General features: G+C 40.6%; 1 protein-coding gene across 4 annotated transcripts in view; it reads right to left on the minus strand.

Annotated features, from left to right (window-relative positions):
- rtkna (rhotekin a) overlaps positions 1–21,167 on the minus strand; it is a 77,448-nt gene that overhangs the window by 42,168 nt on the left and 14,113 nt on the right. Inside the window, exon 1 of one of the 4 annotated variants that reach the window (XM_044026167.1) lies at positions 6,686–7,344. The exons of the other annotated variants lie outside the window; for them this stretch is intronic. Within the exon in view, the coding sequence (XP_043882102.1) occupies positions 6,686–6,781 (96 nt within the window). The 5' untranslated portion in view covers positions 6,782–7,344. Of the gene's footprint in view, positions 1–6,685; positions 7,345–21,167 lie in introns of those variants that run through there. 4 annotated transcript variants of the gene reach the window in all.

Genomic DNA, 21,167 nt, shown 5'->3' on the forward strand with positions numbered 1-21,167 from the left:
GGCTCAGACGCGACTGAGAGTCACAAAAGTGCCGAGCTGTTTGCTTTAGTGCACCTTCCACTGGAGCAGGCAGCTCTGCTGCAGCAACTGAGGCTACTTAAACAACTTCACAGCTGAACTAACATGCAGAATGTACACACACACACACACAGATTTGATCTGCTGACCAACTGCTTCTTCATGAAAGGATATATTGATTTGCGATAGGCATCATTGGAATTTAGGAAGAATACGTGGGGGAAAAGTGGTTAATGCTGTTGCCTTGCAGTAAATGGTGCTTTTCCCCAACACAGTTCCAGCACGACTGGACTCGGCTCGACCTTTTCCCTTTTCCATTAGAGTTGCACCTGGTACCTTGTTTAGTACCTGCCAAGGTTATAATAGTTTGGGATGTTTCATTAGTTTTAGTTACTGAGTTAAACTGAGTTAGATTTAATTTGTTTTAGAGCAGGTTTGCTAGTTTTTATTTTTTCTAAATGCTTCGTTTTAGTGTTCGTTTTTGGGAACACGGAGTATTTGCGAGGTGCAAGATTCGAAAAGGTGAGAGTACTGTGTCTCAAATACAACCATTCAAAATTGCCGGCAGGGAAAAAATAAATACACTTCATATGAACCCAAAAGGATTATGTATGAAATTAATTTACAGAGACATTTTCGCCACAATTTCAGCTAGTTTTAGTTAGTTTTATAACCACAAACTGGACTAGCCGGGCTGGGATTGGCTCCAGTGACCCGCGACCCTCATGTGGATGATAGATCCAATCCAATCCAATTGTATTCAATAAGCACAACAATAAGAGGGCTAATAAGGGGTAAAAGACACACATAAAAACAAAAGAAGCATTTAAGAACAAAAAAAATAAAAAAATAACACACATAGGAAACATAGAGTAACAAAAGGTGCTGGTGCACTTCGCCACCATGCCCTGCTTCCAAAATTAAATAAATTACAAATGAAACTGAAGTATAAAGCAGGTAAACCATGGGTCTAATCCTTAAATGCACTCTTATACTATTCTTGCACAAAAAGGATTAACCTTTGGTCTCAAAACAAATTAATCATCAGTCCGGCCAGGCCACAGCGCTCAAGAAGATACTGGTCAACTGTCCCATAGCAGCCAGGTTTTAACTGCAGTCAATTTGGCCTTTGGCCCTTCCAGGACCTCCTACGTTTACAGAGCATGAGATATGTGAGGTCTTAAGGGAGTGAAGCTGGAAAATAATCTCTCTCCAGGCCTGAAACTCAGATGGCTTTCTACACAGCAGAGAAATGCAAATCACCACTTTCACATTAGTGCAGTTTTATATACAGGAGACACTGGTCAGTGGACAGTCAGCTGGTCCATGCAGCTTCACCAGTGTTGTGAGATCAGATGCTGTGTGAAATACCAGCCAATGGATATTTAAGGCCGGCCCGTCCGCTCTCCTGCCTGAGGGGGGGTCGAGAATCCGCAGAACTATCCGAGGCATGACCGCTGCTAAGTTTAGGGTTTGGGAGCGTGTGAGAGGTCAAACATGAGTCCTGGGTGAGGCAGCAAGAAACTCCCGCCTGACCCCCGTGTGAGCTCACTGTCACTGTCAGCCACGGTCAGAGGACGAGCTGCCACCGCCAGTGGCAGTTGCTCCACGAAAAAAAAAAAAAAGGGAAATCATTTTAATCTTCCCTCAGATGATATCACTGGTATTACCAGGGGCTAGCCAGCGCTGCAGCAGCCAAATATCCCGAGCTGCAGGGCTACAGTGATCCACTGTGATCAACAACACTTGCACATAAAGAAAGCATTGTGTTTCTGCAAACAATGGCTGATTAACCGAATGAAATCCCCAATACAAATCCTGCTTTTATAACTAGGGAGGAAAAAAAACCACCACACAAAAAGACCTCAGAAACCCCGTCACAGATGTCAACATGTAACCGGCAAAGTCACGATCAATGCGGTCAAGGCCGATCTAGACGCTAAAATTAGCCCTGGGAGAAAGTGTCCATCTACGGCCCGTTGGCTGTCAACGGGGAGAGAAGAGGGACGGAGCCCGAGATGAGGGACAACAGACGTCCAACATCAAGTAAATAAGAACAAAAACAACAGCCGCTGTGTGGTGACAGGAAATGGTGTGTGTATGTCCATTCATGGCAGTGGGTTCAGTGACACAGTGTTGTCTCTCCCGCTGGGAAACAGCAATTACATGTGACTATTTCCTGTTTCCCATCGGCCATTTCTCCACTGAAGGGGGAATCCTGTGTATCCTGTTGGTGTTTTTTTTTTCTTACACTTCTGAGATTGTTATGGGCCTCATAAGAGAGGAGGGAAAAAAGAAAAACACTGTAGTGGAGACAGGAATGTAGTCATTCCTTCTAGCTGACTTGTTAAAACCTGAATCACAGAAATGTTACTTCCTACTGAACTTGAGAATAACACACTGACTCTTTCTCTTTCTCTCTCTCTCTTTCCCTGACACAGCAGTTAGAGGAGCTCGAGGAATGCTGGGACCTCAGGACATGCATGATCTTTTATTGTTTTTCACGACACACCCCATTTGAGGCGAACATTGCAGACAAGAAAGGTTCACCTCTCTGCATAGAGTGCGTACACGATGAGAGTGACTTTAAACTAAAAGGTAACTATACTGTAGCTAAGTTTCCATTAAACCGACCTAATGTAGGATTTCAACCTTCAAACAACAAGATTATTTTGATAGCACATCAACTAACAACAGGGTAAATGTCACCTCTGTCAGCAGCTCTGCATCGCCTGCACCTTCTCACTCCTGGTTTCTGGTCCGCGCCACAAAAAGAACTTCACGACATTTTTGGACATCAGAAGTGATTCGATAATTTTGCTAGAGTTCACTAGTATATCTGTCTTGCAAGACTTTAAAATCCAAATTCAATGAGCTTTTATCCACATGAAGTGGGCATTTTGGGAGGCTGAAAACACAATTGTGGGTCCCAGAGTGAAAAAAGCCACCCTTCTGTTGTCATTGTCTTCTTGCGTTTGGAGTTTCTACACAGCTTGCAAGCTCCATGCGCATGTTCCATGTGTTCTGATCCGTTAATAGTGTATTTCTGTGGCAGTGTTACATACAGACCTGGCATATACAGTATATACTACAGCGACTTGAGTTGCTTTGAGGGGGGTTATGAGTGTATGAGGACATTTATTTAAATGATGCCATGTTTATTCAAACAATTTCTCCTTTTATCCCCTAGAGAAAAATGCAGAATATTTGATTTATGTTATTTCTAAGCATATTCTTTTAGTTGCTGAAACTGTTTCCACAGGACGGGACTCATCTGTATCTACTTTTCATCGAAAACACCAACTGTTACATCTCCCTCAAGCCTTAAAAACACCGTTTCCAAGTTTTCTGTTTCCATCCAGGTGTTTGAATGCACACAATGTGTATAAAAAAACATGCTGATGGAAACCCACCTTATGTTGCTGCAGAAGAAGAACAACAACAACAAGCAACAAAAGGAAAGTTCACAGCGTAATAACTGTAAGTTGTGACGATGCAGCCCGAAGCAAACAGCATCCATAGCTATACAGCTGAAATTACAGCGAGACTGTGGGCTGTGCAGCTCAGCCACATACAAAGAATCCCTGTCTCATAAACCCACCCAGGCAGAGTAGACATGGGGGGAGGTAGGGAGGGAGGGAGCGAGAGAGAGAGAGTGACTTCAGGGAGTGAGCATGGGAGCAAACAAGTGAAACTGTTTACCAGCAAAAAAGACCCATGAGTTGAGGACGAGTCACCACTTTGGTGTCTCACGTGTTGATGCAGTGTAATCACCCTGACCTGTGTGACCTCCCTGTGAACAGGAGGACAGTGATAAGAACTTTTTCTCACACGGTCGAGTGACAGCTCATCATCTCATCAGCGCACACTACCTGTCCGTGCTAATTAATTTACACACTGAGGCCGGAGGACGGCTAAATGCACAAAGGTTCAGACAGACGGTCAGTCGCGTTGTCTGCATACCAACATGATGCAGAAGCGCTCGATCCAGTCATGAGACAAAGTACCACTTATCTGTCCACATCAGCTGAGCCGTTTGTTCCATCATAAAAGTACCTGTGTCACAGAGTCGTAATCTAATTAGTACCTGATCAACTTGTTAGCAGAAAAAGACCTTGCGATAGCCAATTTGTGCCTGCGATGTTCAGGCTGTGGGCTATAAAAGACTCAAGAAAATCACTTTTACAACAGGGCTCTGTAGTTTAATGACACTTAAAGACAATTAGTGAAACTTCACATCCCACGAGCAGAAGAGACGGCACTTCAAACGAGCTACACAAGTTGGCAGTGCATGTGTCATTTCACATATCTGCTGCTGTGTGAGTACAAGCCATTCTCTGTGGCAGTTGGCACAGGTAACAAAGCAGCACCTCGTGCTGCAGGTACGACACATATCACCCTCTCACGCAGCCTCCGTGTCACACGGCTTACGGCCATTTGAGCAAAGCTTTCAACCGACACAAAAATAAATCTGCTTTTTACACCTCCAAACAGCTGCAGCACAGACAGTCGGTATCTTCTCAGATCCTGAGGCCAGAAAAATGAAATATATCACAATTTCCCTCCAGAGTTCTTGCCACATTTCCAATAGACATGTGTCTCCAATTCGCCTGAACTTTGCTAAGGATGAGACAGACACGTTGGCCTCATCCATCCATACAACTGTGTTTATTTCAGATTTTGGATTGGATTTTCAAACAAAAATAATCTTCAAAAGAAAAATAAGATACAGAAGAACGGTATGCAGGTTCACTGGACGTGCACATGCAGGTATAAACAGGGAGGTGAATTTCTCCTCTGCAGTCAATTGCATAGTTTCAGAAAGCTTACAAGTAAATTGCAGAAGTTGCAATTTAATTCTTCTACGTCTGACTGTTTATTTTTAAATAATTTTAAATCTATTACGCACTGAATATTGTGAACCTTCACTCGAAAGACAAAATACAATATGTGTAAGAAAAATGGCAACGAGATGTTTCCCCCTTAATTTTAAAGCCATGCAAATAAGAAACAATAACAGTGTTAAAGTAAGAGTGGGGTGAAAGTGAAAGTGTGAACAGAGCGTTTGATTTCACAACAGATAAAAGAGCCATGAGTCACAGGGAGCAAATACAGGTAACTGCGTCAACATCTCAACCGACTCGGTGTTTACAAACTTCACCATTTTCAGGATTCTGAAATTCTGAAATGAATGTGGATGGCAGGTGTATAAGATGAGAAAGAAAATATGCATTTTTGAACAAAAACAGTCTCAGTCAGCAGGTTTTTTTTAAAACGTCTTAATTGTGAGGGCTCAAAAACAGAGATAAAATTTGTTTATTTGGTCCATAAAATGTCAGAAAATGATGAAAAATGTCAATCAGTGGTTCTCAAACCTGAAAATTATGACGTTCTGAAAACATCTCGTTTTGTCCACAAACCAAAATGACTCCGTATTAATGATTTCTTTGTTAAATGGAGCAAAGAAACCAGGAAAACATCCACATTAAGAAGCTGAAAAGTCTCTAACTCAAACCAATTCATCGATTATCAAAATAGTTGACGATTCATTTAGTTATCGAATAATCTACTACTCGTTTCAGCCCTAATTGTAAGTATAAAAAAGTTTATTTATAAAGATGCCCTTTATAACTCAAGGTAGTGTGGACGGCAGGCGTATCCAGAGAAGAATAGAAGCATTTTCAAACAAAAACAGTGTAATGTGGACGCAGCCAACAACACTGCCTCTAGTTGTTTTCAACCAAAATAACTTTCGGGACCCAAAAACTCACAGGTAAGATATTAAATCAGAAAGTAAAGCTTAAATTATTGTGGATGAAACCATACTTTCTTTGTAAGCGAGACAGTGGGAATTTGCCAAGAAAAAAAGTGGTAAGACTTTTTTTACGTTGCATGAATCATTACTACAACAACACTAATCAGCCCACCCACCCACAAACACATCAGTACACATGCACGTACACACACTTCTATAGGAAGTCCAGGGCCATGTGTGCAGCTGTGGACTGTGTGTGTGAAACCCTGATGGACAGAGAGACACAGACAGAGAGGGACATGCACTGTTTTCTATTTACTGTCAGACAGAGAGAACTTTTGCTGCGCGTAATGAAAGAGGGAGAGACCACACCAGCGTCAGCCCGGCGTGTCACACTGAGAGATTCTTCAACAAAACTCTGTGTAAACTTTACATCACACTGGGGCACAGCTGCAGACTCAAGTTAACACAACAATGCACTGTGCTGTGTGTGTATGTGTGTGTGTGAGAGAGGTGGTGGTGTTGGACATGACTGAAAATAGATTTCAGTCATCAACCATGTTCTCATAATCGCAGCGGACAGACAGTGAATAAAAAAAGATATTAAAGCCATGGGACACATGCATTGACTTCCATTCATTTGGATGGAAGCCCATTCAAAACATTATAGCGCAACCCTAACCTTAACCAGACAATACATACAACAAACCTCAATTTAACCCCCAACTTTACCCAGTTTCTCAAAAATTAAATGATGTCTCAATAAGAGCATGAGGGACTACCGGTCCAGAAAAGGCAACAAAAACGAGCACACACACACACACACACACGTTGCGTAAAAACAATTACCAGCAGCGCAGATAGCAGCAGAAAAGCGCGCTGTGGGTCAGAAACAAGAAACAAACAATTTACCTGTAAACTCAGTGCAATCTGCCGGATGTACATCATATTTAGATCCTCTAATATCCACAGTTTCTCCTCCATGTTTGCGAACTTGTCAACTGGCATCGTGATTTTCTCTTTTTAAAGGCAAATATCCACGAAAATGAAAGTTGATGCTCGGACTCTAAGCCGCTGTCACGCAGGTACCGCGGAGACGAAGTTCATTCTGACAGTCTGTGAAGGAAAATCAGTGCGTAAAACGGTGCGTAAAAGTTCGGTTACTCATCCAAAACCACGCTCGAGCAGAAACTCCGCCAGAGAAGACAAGAGGTGGAGAGAGAGTGGATGACAACATCAGCTGCACTGAAGTAACCCTGAACATTAAATCCCCCCCTCGACGCGTTCACGTCGCGTTTTCTTCTCCTTCTCCTTCTTCTTCTTTACTTTTCTCCGGGCAACAAAGATCTTCTCAAACACCCACAGTCATCGCGCAGCGGCAGCGGGGGAAGAATGGAGTCTTTTAAAAATCGACTTCTTCTCTTTGACTGTGAAAGCCGTCTGTCCTCTGTGTGACAAGAGCGACCCTCTCCACAAAAGGGCATCGCCTCTGCGGGAGTGAGCGGCACAAACCAGCCCACTGTGCGCGTCCTGGCGCGTCTCAAACCTCAGCCACAGCCACAGTTACAGCCACTGGTGCTGCTGCTGATGCATTAACCCCTGCGACGCTTTGATGATGATGATGATGATGATGGTAATGAAGTTTTTTTTTTCTTAACAAAGAAGAAAACACTAAAGTCTTGAAGCATCCACACCCTTAAAAAAAACAAATATCAAATACCTCAGCACCACAACAACATAGCAGGGGTGTAGAACTTTGTTCTTTTTTAACTGGCTTCATGGTAAATGGAGGAATTAGAAACCACATTTAATCTAAAACCACACCCTAAACCCATGGTGCTCAAACTGTGGTATGTGTACCGCCAGTGGTACATGGGCTTCCTCTGGCCACCATCCTGCCAGCAGGTGGCATGAGTTTTCATGTGTTGATGTTTTCTGGCATGGTCTCTTGTGTCACGTATGAAGTAGTTTTAAGTTAGTAATAAAGACGTTACCTTAAGATAACATCATATATTTTATATAATTTCATTGTAAATTAGTGTAAAATGACAGCTGTTCTGTTTACTTCTGACTTTATGTTATAATACTATGATTTAGCAGTATCTCCTTGTGTAAATACTGTATTTTACAGTAACTTCACAGTAGTTACAATATACATAACTGAAATTCGACATTAAGCAGTATTTTAATGTGTTTTAGTGTGATAGTTGCATTTGTTTGTATAAAGATTATATTTTACTGTGTCTTCAAAGTAGCTATTGCATATTTTGCAGTATTTTTGTATACTGTAATTTACAGATTTAGCAGTAATTTTGCATTTTTTTGCGCGTAGTTAGACCAGATATTACTGTGATTTAGCACTGTAATAATACTATATATTAATATAAACCCATTGTTGTAATGCCATATAGTATATACAGTATTCAGTGTTCTTTCTGTATAAATATAGAATCTGACTGTAACTTCACTGTGGATATACCACATATTAATATGATTTTGTAGTATTTTTCTCTATAGAATGTGTATACTGTAATTCCACAGAGGTTAAACACAGTATGTGACTGTGACTTTGAGGTGTTTTCCTGTATAATTGCTGTATTTAAGAGTATAAATAAAACTGGGGAGAAAGTAATTACTGTAGTAGACTTTCCTTTTATGGCCACACCTATTAAACTTTGACAATAAAACTGAAAAATATGGGTCCGGCATCAAAATGTTAAAGCCAGTGGATGATAATCATGCATAATTCATAGTAAAACATTTACAACTAAAATATTTTTACAGTGCAGTCTGACTCAGAAATAGCCTGTAGGTGTGACTGGCTACACGAACAAATCTACTGTTGCATATTATTTTTAAGAACAAAAATCATTGTGTAATTAGGCTCCGATTAACCATGAGCACAGAGAGCATAAGCAAACATGTGCCTCAGTAGGTCAAAAGGTCAAAAGCATTTTGCCAAGTCAAATACATATTTCATAGCACATTTTTTCCCCCCAGTGTCTCAGTTGGTTTCAATTTTTTATCACTCATCCCTTTAAATATTCATTTAAGTCTCTCTTGGCAATTCTTTCCACATCCAACAAAAACATCAGCTCACAATTTCACATTGAGTGCTGCAGGAGTTTGGATGTTAAGGAAAATACGAGAGAGTTGTTGTTGGACGGAGAAATATTTCCTTATAGACGACAAAAGTCTCATCCACCATCGTCACTCCAGCTGTTTGGCAAGTTTCCTCAAAACAAGATGAAGTTCAGTCCGAGGTTTTTGTCTTTTCTCTAACAGTTGTTTCCATCATCGGTTCATCTGTAGATTATTTTCTCTATTAATCGTTTGTTATTGGTCAAAAATGTTGAAAAATCAGTTTCTCAAACCTGGAAATGATGATGTTTCTCAAATGTCTTGTTTTGTCCACAAACCAAAAATGAAGTAGTTATATATATTAATATTTCTTTGTTGTAGTGCACAAAGAAACCAGAAATATTCACATTTAAGAAGCTGAAAAAATAAGTGATCTTTAGAAATCAGTGCCGACTACATTTTTTTCTCTCTGTTTGATAAAATATAACAGTTTATTAACTACAAATGACAAAAAAAATACACACAAAATAGTTTAAAGTCACATTTACTACACTGTATTTAGGTCTGTTTCTTCAGTCTGCTTGATGTATCCACACTTTGAAATAAAATAATATAATACATAAACATTAAACACATGAAGGAATTTCATGTATGAATTTGGAGGAATTTCGTTGCACATTTTGCACATGACAATAAAGCCTTTGAATCGTTGAATCTACAGATTAAACTCTATTGAAATAACCTTCTGGAATCTAGATCTATGCTCTATGAATAAATAGAGTCATAATAAAAACTAAAAAAGAGAGATGATGGCAACAGTGATACTCAGCTGGAAAAGAAAGAGAGACGACTGCAAACACGTTGAAGCACGATTTGTGGAAAAATGCAAAGAAACGCCCAGAAAAGTTTCAGATTCAGCAGTTTGAGGAGATAAATGCATCTTGTACCCGCCCGCCGGACTGCCCGCGCTCTGCTGCTGTATACACCCAAACGCTCCCTCATCAGGTCTGATAGATTTGCTTGACAGAGCCCCTCTGTCACATAAAGAACGCAAAAAACAATGAACGTGACATCGTTTACGTTCACAAACACTCCTTAATAAAAGTTACATAGTGCAGCTTTAACATTTGGCCTGAGACTTTTTGGGGGATTCTGTTTTTTTTTGTTTAGTCCACGTGACACTTCAGCCACAAATCGTCTCAGACAGCGCGAAAACCTCTGCACCACGTTAATCCTGGACCCCGTAACAGCTGTTGTGTCAGATGTTTGTTTCCTTCCTGGGGGGGTGGGTGAGGCCGAGCCCACCCCTCGACAGGAAACCGAGGCGTCACATTGTGCTGCTCACTGTGAGCCACATTAACGTCCACTCACATTCTTCTGGTATTTCAACCAACCACTGACTCACTTACAGAGCAGCAGGGACTTCGACAAGAGTTCAACCAGAGGAAGAAACTCACTCTGTGAAGGAGGTTTTAAGGAGGTGGTGTTAGTTTTTTCTTTTACGTGACACACACACACACACGCCCATATGGCCCTCCATCACTGCAGGGCACGTCCTCTCAACTGTTTTACACGAGCAAACAGTGAAAACAAAGCAGCTGTAAAGCCCCCTTTCACCTCGGAGCAGGGCAGTAGCAGGCCAGGTCACTTCCAAAAGAGAAAAAAAAAAATCCTCCACCCCTCGAGGCTTTAAATCACCCGGCTAATCTGTCGCAGACACCAGCAAATACGTGCGAGCAGAGCAGAGATTTATTGTTGTTGAGGTGGAAAGAGAAATAGTTCAGAAGGAAGGTTACGGGAGCTCACAAAGACTCTCTGGTGTCCTTGTAGGTGTGTGTGTGCTTGTATTTGTCACCTCTCTAGGACCTTTTCTGGCATAAACACTGACCTTGTCAGGACCAGTTAGTCCTCATAGGAGACCAAAACCTGGCAGAACCCCATCTGAAGAACTGGTTAAGTGAAGGGTATAAGATTTAAATTGTGGTATTGTTAAGGGTTTCAATGCGGTGTCCTTAAAAGGATAGCTGCACAAACCTGTGTGTACATTTAAATCCAGTCAATTTTCTATTAAAGTTGCTGCTGAAGTGGAAATGATTCACTTCACAAGATCTCAAACATAAACCACCACACAGAATTGGGATTAAACAAGCTGTTACTCCCTTAATGAAGTTGTGCAGCTCGTGTCTAACTGATACATTTGAACAGGCAAAATAATAATTTAGGAATGTAAATGTATGTCATGTGATACGTCATAAATAGATAAGAAATGATCAAATGTAAATAAAATATGACATTAAGACCAATAAGACCTGTGACTATATGAAATGTACAGGGACCATTATCCTACACCAGTGTTAGTGGAGCAGGGGAATAAAGCATGAGGCTTTTTAAATCTGACAGGTAGACGTGTCAGGACAAATGGGAAAGAAAAAAAGGAGTTCAGGACTTTTATTCTGAAAAATATGAACTTACAACAATAGATTCTGTTGCTAGAAGTGACAGTTAACCTAAACTTAAAACACTGCTGTTTGGGGAGTAAATGTCCATAAAAAATAACTACTTGTGTTATATGTTAGGCTCCAAGAAGAAGCAGTAATTCTTGATTCTGATTAAAGACAACGTCCACATTATTGTTAACTTAAGGCAGCAAATGTAGGTTTTTTTGTTTCCGACTGAAGACGTTATATAGATACCATGTTTTGGCCCAAATATTTGGCCCTGGACCACGTTTACTTGCTGATCCCTGCTTCATGAGTCTCAGTTTAAACAGCGGTTCCTTAAGCAGAACATGTTGCAGGTGAATCCCTGTGCAGCGAAACACACAAACACTGACACTGCACAACAAAAAGTCTCAGAGGCTGAACCAAAAACAGCAGAAAACAGCTATTATCTCAATGACAGGACAGGAGAGGGCGAGCGGCTCAAACACAGAGCTGCAGCACTGCTTCCAGGTCTGCACTCAGATATACACAGACAACAGATTAGAGAGAGTGAAAGAGAGAGGAGTTTCAGGCCTGACTGGGATTCATGCTATGTTAAATGGTGATTACCAACTGATGGGGTGGTGGATTAGCAGCTTGTGACTAAAGGGCTGATCTGAATGTAACGGGGCCAGATGTGCTAATTGGGCGCCGTGAGGGAGGAATGAAACCAGAACATTAGAGTTAAGCAGTTAATCCAACAGCAACTCTGAGGTTTGATCAAAACTGCCAGGATTAAATGAAGCGCCGACAGGAAACACTTGTTCCAGGAGAAAATCCTTCGCTCGAAGCACACACACACACACACACACACACACACACACGCACACGTACGTACAATAATAACCTCTGCAGAAAAGGTTCAGGGAAGGTTTCAAAACAATTCCCGGTGCCCTTCTTGTTCCTGTGTGGAGGAATATAGACGACTTCCTCTGTTCACACACCTAATCAGCTGGAGGAAACCTGCTGAAGTGCTGCTGCTGCTGCGCCTCAGGGACATTAGATTGTATTGTATGTGGGTGTTTGCAGTGGAGTGAGAGAGAGAGCGTAGTTATTAGAGTGGAATGAGTTGGAGATCATATCCGATTGCAACTTCTTCACGTTTGTTTGGTGAAATTTGAGTTGCAATATCCATCCAATTTCTACCAGGTTATCTCCACATGAGGGTCCTGGGGAGCAGGGCATGGGGTTAAACCCTGGACCGGTCACCAGTTCATCACAGGGCAAACAACCGTTCACTCTCACGTTCTCACCCCGTGGTCAATTTAGAGTGTCCAATAAACCTAATCCCCTGGATTATGAGAGGAAAACCCACGCCAACCTTAGGAGAACATGCAAACTCCAACTGGTGACCTTCTTGCTGCAAGGCAACAATGCTAGCCAAAGTACCACTGTGTGGACACTGATTTACAATATAATTTCTTTTGTCAAGTTGAGCTTGATTTCAATGTTAATGGATTAAAAATGTGATGTGATGGAAAAGATCAAATCAATACAGCAGCTATGATTCTGCAAGGATGGGAATTCTGATCATCGATTTTTTCGTTTTTTTAATATGTTCTGGTTTCTTTGCTCCATATCACAATGAAACCATAATTTTGGACAGAAGACATTTGAGAACGTCATCATTTCGAGGTTCATGGACCAAATAATTACTCGATTAATCAAAAAGAAAACAGCCCGACAGATTGGGTGAGTTGAGCATCCATTATGTTCATATAGGTGTTCATTTAGGTGTATAACATAGATTAAAATGTAAAAAAAACCCACTTATTTTGCATACCTGTTCACTTAAAGCATATTTATTTTATATTACTGATGTTATATCACAGTGTAGTTCTATTGTAACAAGTGAATTTCCCCCGTGTGGGATCAATAAAGTCAAATTTAATCTAATCTAAGCTCCACACATTCATATTCCCATTTGTGATGATGTTAAACTACCTCGGCAGTTTCTTTACTATATTTTATCGCACACGATTATTGGGTCCAAATACTTTTATTCATAAAGTTTATTAGTTAAATTCCTGCCTTTGAGAATCACATGCATGTTTGCGGTGGATTTTATAATCACAATCAGAACAGTGGCTTCTGTTATAATGGCATAATTGCAAATCTCATTTTGTCCAGATTGTGATCAGATTATATGGAAACCAGCACAAAAACTGGTTTCTTTCACATCTTTATAACAGGATTTGTTGCACTGTTAAAAACTTTGTTTTGATGGAGCTGCATTTCACTCCCGAAATCTCAGTTAATCAGATGGTAAATCTGTTTGATATCTTAAAGAGTGGAAATCAGGCTGATGATTATCATATAAATCAGATTTTTTTCAGCTTCTCATCAGCACAATCTCGCTGCCTCAGATTCAGAAACAAAAGCCTCTGTCGGCGCAGGCTGGAGACAAACCCAGTCCAAAAACCACAACAAAGAAACCCCGACTGTCATCTTCTCGACCCAATCTGAGAACAGAACCACACCCACACCGCGACTGCCTGACTCACTGACTGAGACATGCACTACGTACACAGACAGGAACCTACACTTACATACACAAATACAAAGCCAGGCATAAACACACATAAACAAACACTGTGGGAACCAACACACACACACACAAACACACACACCCAATCCCAGAGTACCAGAGTGTGAAAGAGCCTGAAAAGAAATGACAACAATTTATGGTCCATATTAGGATAAAACATGTGACTTGAATTAGGGGGATTTTTAGTTCTTGTTGTGCAAGGGGACATTTAATTATTATTTAAAAGATTCAGTGTGTAAGGATCACTGACATCTACTGGTGAGACTGCAGATTGCAACAAAATGGAAAACTTCTATGTTCTTTTTCCAGAAGCACACGTTTTCTTTTTTACGAAATGAACGCAAAGTACTGTAAAAGGCTACATATCCATCTTAAAGTATAAATGGGCCTCAAGGCGATGAGGAAAGGGTTTTTTATTGAAGAAATTAAGAAATGACACGTTCATTTACACATCCTCCTTAATGTTACACAGTGGACCTTCAAGAGTCATCAAAAAATCTAAATAAATGAATAAGTTCATAGCATTTTACATTGCTGCCTGATTGTCCTCTGAATGACAGAATAAGGACAGGTTGCTCCGTCTACGCCTTTTCTTTGTGATAAAAGTGAGCGTGTTTTTCAGCCCATTTGTCCTGAAATTGCCAGGCAAAGCACAAGGTTACAAATATGATCCTGTGAAATATGTGCCGTCACACGGAAAAAGGAGGTTTTCACAAAAGATAAAAATGAAACGATGGGAGCGTGCATGCTTACAAAAGGAAATAAATCAAGATGGAAATGGACACAGAAAAACAGCAACCGTTCTGGAGTCAGTCGATCCCCCCCAAAAAATGGATTTGAATATCACAGGACTTCAATTGCACAGCTGTGTTACGGCAGGCTGTGGGTCACGTCTGCTCGGCTCGACGACGGCGGCGCGTGACGAACTGCGAAACCAGACGTATCATCGAGAAATTCCCCCCCCAGAGGTCGCGAGTGGAGCGTGAAAAACCTGCCATAACTCAGACGCAGAGACAGAGTAACGACACTGTAAATCTCACAGTCTTCCTTGTTATTAGGCGTATCGCACTCACTCTGTGATGTCTGACTCACTCTGACTTAAAGATCAGAACATGACGACGCATGTCTTATGTTATGTTGGACTGAAAAGTCCGGTGTACAGAAAACAGCCACTTTATTAGGTACAACTGTTCAACTGCTGTCTGATCAACACCTCGCACTTCATCCTTCATTCTACCTCAGAAGTGCTGCTGCTACCTCATTCATATGTCTATGGTTACATTTCCATAACGATAATAATTGTTTTCATAATTCTAGGCCGTCATTACCACCGTCTGTCTTACTGTCTGTGTTTTCTTTGTATCCTGTGATGACATCAGGACGATTCACTCACAAAATCAGTTGCCAAACACATCAAAAAGTCCATTCAAAATATAATAAAATAAAATTACCCGCAGTAAAATTCCTTTGGTCATACCTGTCCTTCGTACACCTCAAAGTGCATAAAAAAGTGCACAGTATTAGCTGTAACTACTTAAATAAAAATGAAATGTTTTTTTTTATAACACAAATAAAAGAATCTTAAAATGGACTCTGAAATGCACAGGCAGCCAGTGGAGGGAGGCCAGAATAGGAGTAATGTGCTGACTCTTACGTGCCCCAGTTAAGTGGCGAGCAGCAGCGTTCTGGACCGACTGGAGATTTGTGAGGGACGACTGGCTGAGTGCATTGCAGTAATCCAGCCGAGGTGTAATGAAGGCGTGGATTACTGCTTCAAAGTGCTTGTGTGCAAGAAAGGGCTTCACCTTTGCCAGCTGCCTCAGGTGAAAGAAGCTGGACTTCACTGTTGCACCAATTTGCACGCTGGTTGCAAATACTAATGAACTATTTTGATAATTGATAAATTAAAGTTTTCAGCTTCTTTTCCAAGAAATCCTTACAACTGAAGGATTTATTTGTGGACAAATAAGACACTTGAGAACATCGTCTCTTTCAGGTCTGGGAAAACATTTTTTTTTTTGAACCAAACAACTTGATTCATTGATTCAGTGAGAAAACAACTGACAATTTAATATATCATGAAGAATCATCGTTAGCTGCAAAACTAAGGGAGACGAAGGAAACACTTGTTTTATAACGCCAGTAAACATTTCCCCCTGTGGAGTCTCACTCTCCAGTTTCAGGTTTTCTTCACTTATCAGAGAATAAGTCATGCTTGTGACTGTGATACACATGTTTGGCTGTGTGTTACAGCCCTACAGGTTATAAAAGATGAGGAATGAGGACACGTCTGCACCCTGGACATCCCGGGTTTTTTTTTCCTCCACATGACTCCTTGTACACAGACACACACACACACACACATGCCATTACAGAGGCAATTCAGCAGCGTGTGGGGAGTATGAGCAGCGTTCCCTGGCTGCTTCACATCATCACCGGTGACTTTCAAGGAACATAACCTCAGTCAGTCACATGAGACGAGAGCATCTCGTCATTTTTGAAAGAGACACTGACTGTGTCTGCAATTCATCTCCATAGATCTCCACTTATCTCTGAGTGTGTGTGAGTGATTCACATATTTTAAAAATAAATAACTGCATGGCCTTCTAAAAATACAACGAATGACTTAAAGCTGAACATAAAGTGAGTGTCCAGTCAAATGAGGAGGAGAGAAAGTACTTCTCGTTGCTTGAGCTGAAGTGGAGCAATGGCTCCCTCTGCAGGGCAGCAGGAGCAACACAGCCAGCTCTGACACCATGTGACCCTCACTCGACACCTGACACTTCACTGATCACTGATAATGACATGGGCAGAGCGTGAGTGTCAACAAAAGTTAATAATGAACTAAATGAAGGGTCGTCTGTTTTGGTCATCAATCAATTCAAGTGGTCCGTTTCTTTAATGTGAATATTTTCTGGTTTCTTTGCTCCATGTAAAGGAAGAAATCACTAAAACTGAATGATTTTGATTTTGGACAAAACAAGACATTTGAGAAGATCATTATTTTGAGGTTAGGGGAAACGTTTTTCAACATTTTTCTGACATTTCATGGACCAAACAACTAATCAATGTGAAAATTAATGTGAAAGAAGGTACAAGGTTTGGCATATTTTAGACGGATAGCACAGTATAAAACTGTGCACATGTCTCCATTTCTAAATGAATCAGTTTTACATCCATCTTAACCTTCTTAAGAATACATTGCTTCATCTCACAGTTTACAAAACTGAATTTTGTAAACTGTTCACTCTCCAGAACCAAACTCCATAGAGAAAACTGCTGTTTTTAGCTCACATCGACACAGGAGCCGCTGCTCTACTGCTGCCCCGTGTGGTAACTTTGTGTCACTGAGGTAAATCTGAACACGGACGTCCAAACAACAAATGAACAAACAATAATTTGAATGCATACTGATGGAGGCAGCAGTGGTTCAGCAACTCCTGTGCTGTGATGTAAAATCGCTGTTTTTTACTATGGGCTTTGGTGCAGAAGAGTCAGTGGTTCACAAACATCCCTTTCCAGGCAGAAAATGCCGTCTACTGGCAAGACAGAGCCCTAAAAATGGATTATTTAGATAACATAGAGTTAAGAGGACGCGGATTTTCTTGGAGGAACGGGGTTAGAATCTGTTTCCAGTGAGATCAAGCATCCTTGTGTCATGCTGGAGCTTACAGACATCCCCCAAACTATCCCTTTAAAAGGCAAATGACTTACAGCAGCAAAGGAATAATAGACGGACTGATGAATAGACAATAATGGATAATAAATACAGAAATAAATACATGTAAGAATGTGTCTGTTCAGTCTCTGTCTACATCTGTGTGACTGAATAAAACCACATTTGTTTCTCACAAAGACACGAAGATGAGTTTCACAGACACGAGTAAAGAGCAGAGAGAGAGACAGAGACACAAAGAGACAGAATAAAAAAAAAATACAGCACATTGTTCTTTTATTTGCCATGAGATCACTCTCCTCAGACCAGAAGACAACTTTTCTTTTTTGCTGCTCGTAGTAAACGAACGTCTGAGGCCACGGATCTAAACATCTGCAGAAACAGTATAAGAATCTAAACATCTGCCAAGAAGACATGTGGGAGGCCACGTCTCAAACTGACAGGGGGGGGGGCGGGGGCAGATTCTAACAAAAGTTAATTTAAATAAACTATTTTTGTCTTTTTCTTTGTGTTTTAACTTATGGTTATCCTCATAATCCAGCAACAACCACTGTCATTTAAAGAAGTTAAATCACAGATTGTGCGACATGATCAAAAATAGAGACAATTAAATGGATCGACAACTATTTTGATAATCGATTTATCGGTTCTAAGCTTTTTTCATGATTAAAACAAGATTTCCGATTGTTTAAGCTTCTTAAAAGTGAATATTTTCTTAATTTATTTGCTCCGACTGACAAAGCAATCATTAAGAGTTCATAATTTTGATTTGTGGACAAAACAAGACATTTGAGAACACCGATCAACAATTTATATGGAGAAAATAATCGTCAGATTAATCGATCATGAAAATAATCAGTTGCAGCTCTAATCAAAAACAAACAACGACGTGTCGTAATAATGTTGACAGATATTGCAATAAGAGTCACCAAAGACACTTAACATGTTTCCTCATCATCTGAAGTAATCAACTTTGTTTTGTTTTTTTTCAATAATTGGCTTCTTAAATGTGAATATTTCCTAATTTCTTAGCTCCATAAAAGAAATCATTAAAACTGAATTATTTTTGGTTTGAGGACAAAACAAGACATCATTTCCAGGTTTGGTAAACACATTTTTCAACATTTTATGGACCCAACAAGTACTTGATTCATCGAGAAAATAATCAACAGATTAACCGATTTTATGAGACTAAGAAATCACGACAAAAACCTAGGAGTGATGCTGTGTGGGAAAAATGCAACATGGGATAAGTTATTCAGTGACACATCCAGTCAATTTTACATGATTACTAAATAAATATAGTGACAATGACAAAAGCATTGTTAAATAATCTGGATTATCATGATTCCATGTGCTTGTTCTTTGTTTCGTCTTGCTGTCTCTTGAGGTTTGCGTGTTTTTTTAAGAAGAGATTATACGTACTGATGCTTTTTATGTTATTTTCAATACATTTCTGTACATGTCAATGTTCTGATGTGTGTGGACTCCAGGAGGAGCAGCCATGTCTCTGGTGGGACCTGATTAATGAAGAATCTGAATCAGAGCACTCAGAACAAAGTTTTCATGTTCTCCTTGTGTGTGCACGGGTTTTCTCCGGTTTCCTCCCGCAGGACAAAAACCTTCAGATTTGGAGATTAGGTAAATTAGACACTCTAAATTGAGCATAGGTGACTTTGACTGGCGACCTTTCCAGGGTTTGACCCCGCCTTTTGCCCTATGTCAGCTGGGATTGGCACCAGCAACCCCGCGTGAACCTCATGTGGAGGATAGAGTGGTAGTAGAAGATGAATGAATCAGCTTTATTGGCCCAAGTAAAAGTGCACATACCAGGGGTTTGTCTCCAGTTTTTCCATTTTTCTGTTAAAAAAGTAAATAAAGCGTTGCAGGATTTCATCACACTGCTGTTAAGTCACTCGTTTTACCTTCATTCCTTCACGGTCATGTGTTTTTATTTGGATATTGCACTTAGTGGAAGTAGAAGTGGAATTTCAATCTCTGGACACATAAGGCAAATAAATAATACCGTTTATTATAACAATGTGCCTCTAAATACTATTTAAGGTGGGACTTATATAATACTTAAAGATGATTATGACAGCACATTATTTCCCATTTAAAAAAACCCAATGTGTGAGTGTGGTATTTACGTTTAAATTAGACATAGCGCATTGCCACAGTCCACTGTGCATCTCTTTTAGTGCAGACGAACGGCACAAACTGACATTTAAACTAATCCATGTATCTATAATGAATAGTCGCTGACGTGACTGCTAATGTTAACGCTGCCTTTTCCCATTTCTCTGCGCCTGTGGTGATATTCACAATATCATTCATAACTACAAAATGGCATTTCCCGGCAGCCATTTGTGGAGCGAGAAAGGCCAGCCTCGTCACGTCCAGCTGAAAATGGGACACATTACATTTATCTCTCTCTCTCTCTCGTATAGAGGACAAGGTCTGTGTGTTTCACAGAGCAAGTCAAAAGTGAGAGGTAAAGCACGGGTGATGAAGTGTCCAAATCCCCTCCTGAGAAAACATCGAGACAGGCTTTTTTTTACGAGATAATGGCAAAGCAGCGACACAATAAAGATAATTGCTGAGACAGCGGCAACAACACAGCGATACAACGCGATCTGACACCACACCGTCTGCCACTGGGCCCAGTAAACAAACGCATTAAAGCACAGGCAGTTCTGGCAGCGACGAGTACACTATGCAGACGCGCATAATAGACCCATCTGCTCTCATAAAGTCAAACACCTGCTTGGCATCATCAAAGCAGAGAGCAGCGGCATCATCGGTGATGCTTGTGCCCCCGCCCTTCGCCCCTCTTCAAAATGTCCGCCCCGCCAGACCACGCAGGTCATTTTAATCTGAGGTTTTTTTTTGTTTTTTTTTGAATTTCGACCCAATTCTGAAAGTAAAGTGCGAGTCTGAGAGAGGAGCACAGTATCCACACCTCCATCAAACGCACACCTACACAGCGTGGGTTATTGCACAGTTCAAATACGGGAGGGTATATGTGGGTGACTTCGCTCGAAGTCATCACTTTGTAATGAAACCTTATAGAGCAGGAACAGGCATGTGCAACACACCTATCCATCACACACACACACACACACACACACACCTCTTCAGTATTGATTCCTTTCACCCTGCATTCCTCTGTATGAAAGAGAGGCCCTGACTCCAACTGCTTTACAATAAACTCCGATCCAGTGACATAGGAGCGAGGGACAGAGTGTCTTTGTGCAGAGAGAAAAAATAAAGTACGGTTATTAACCTGAATGTTTGAGGTGGCCAATTATTAATCAATTTAATCAACAATCATCATGGTTCTTAAATGTGAATATTTTCTGATTTGTTTGCTCCCGCTAACAAAAAAATCACTCAGGTTTTAAATACACTGATCCAACAAGTACTGGATTAATCGACAGATCGATTGATTATGAAAACAATCGTTAGTTGTATAACCTATATGATCTAAATGCAAAGTTAAAAAGATGATGGAACACAGCGGCGATGTCGAGTGTGCAGCGCGAAGCAGGCCTAAATCTGGTGGCAACAGGATGATTTATGCAGAAACTACAGATTAAACGTGCCATA

Source organism: Solea senegalensis, linkage group LG5 (genome assembly GCF_019176455.1).
Source record: "Solea senegalensis isolate Sse05_10M linkage group LG5, IFAPA_SoseM_1, whole genome shotgun sequence".
Lineage (NCBI taxonomy): Eukaryota > Metazoa > Chordata > Actinopteri > Pleuronectiformes > Soleidae > Solea > Solea senegalensis.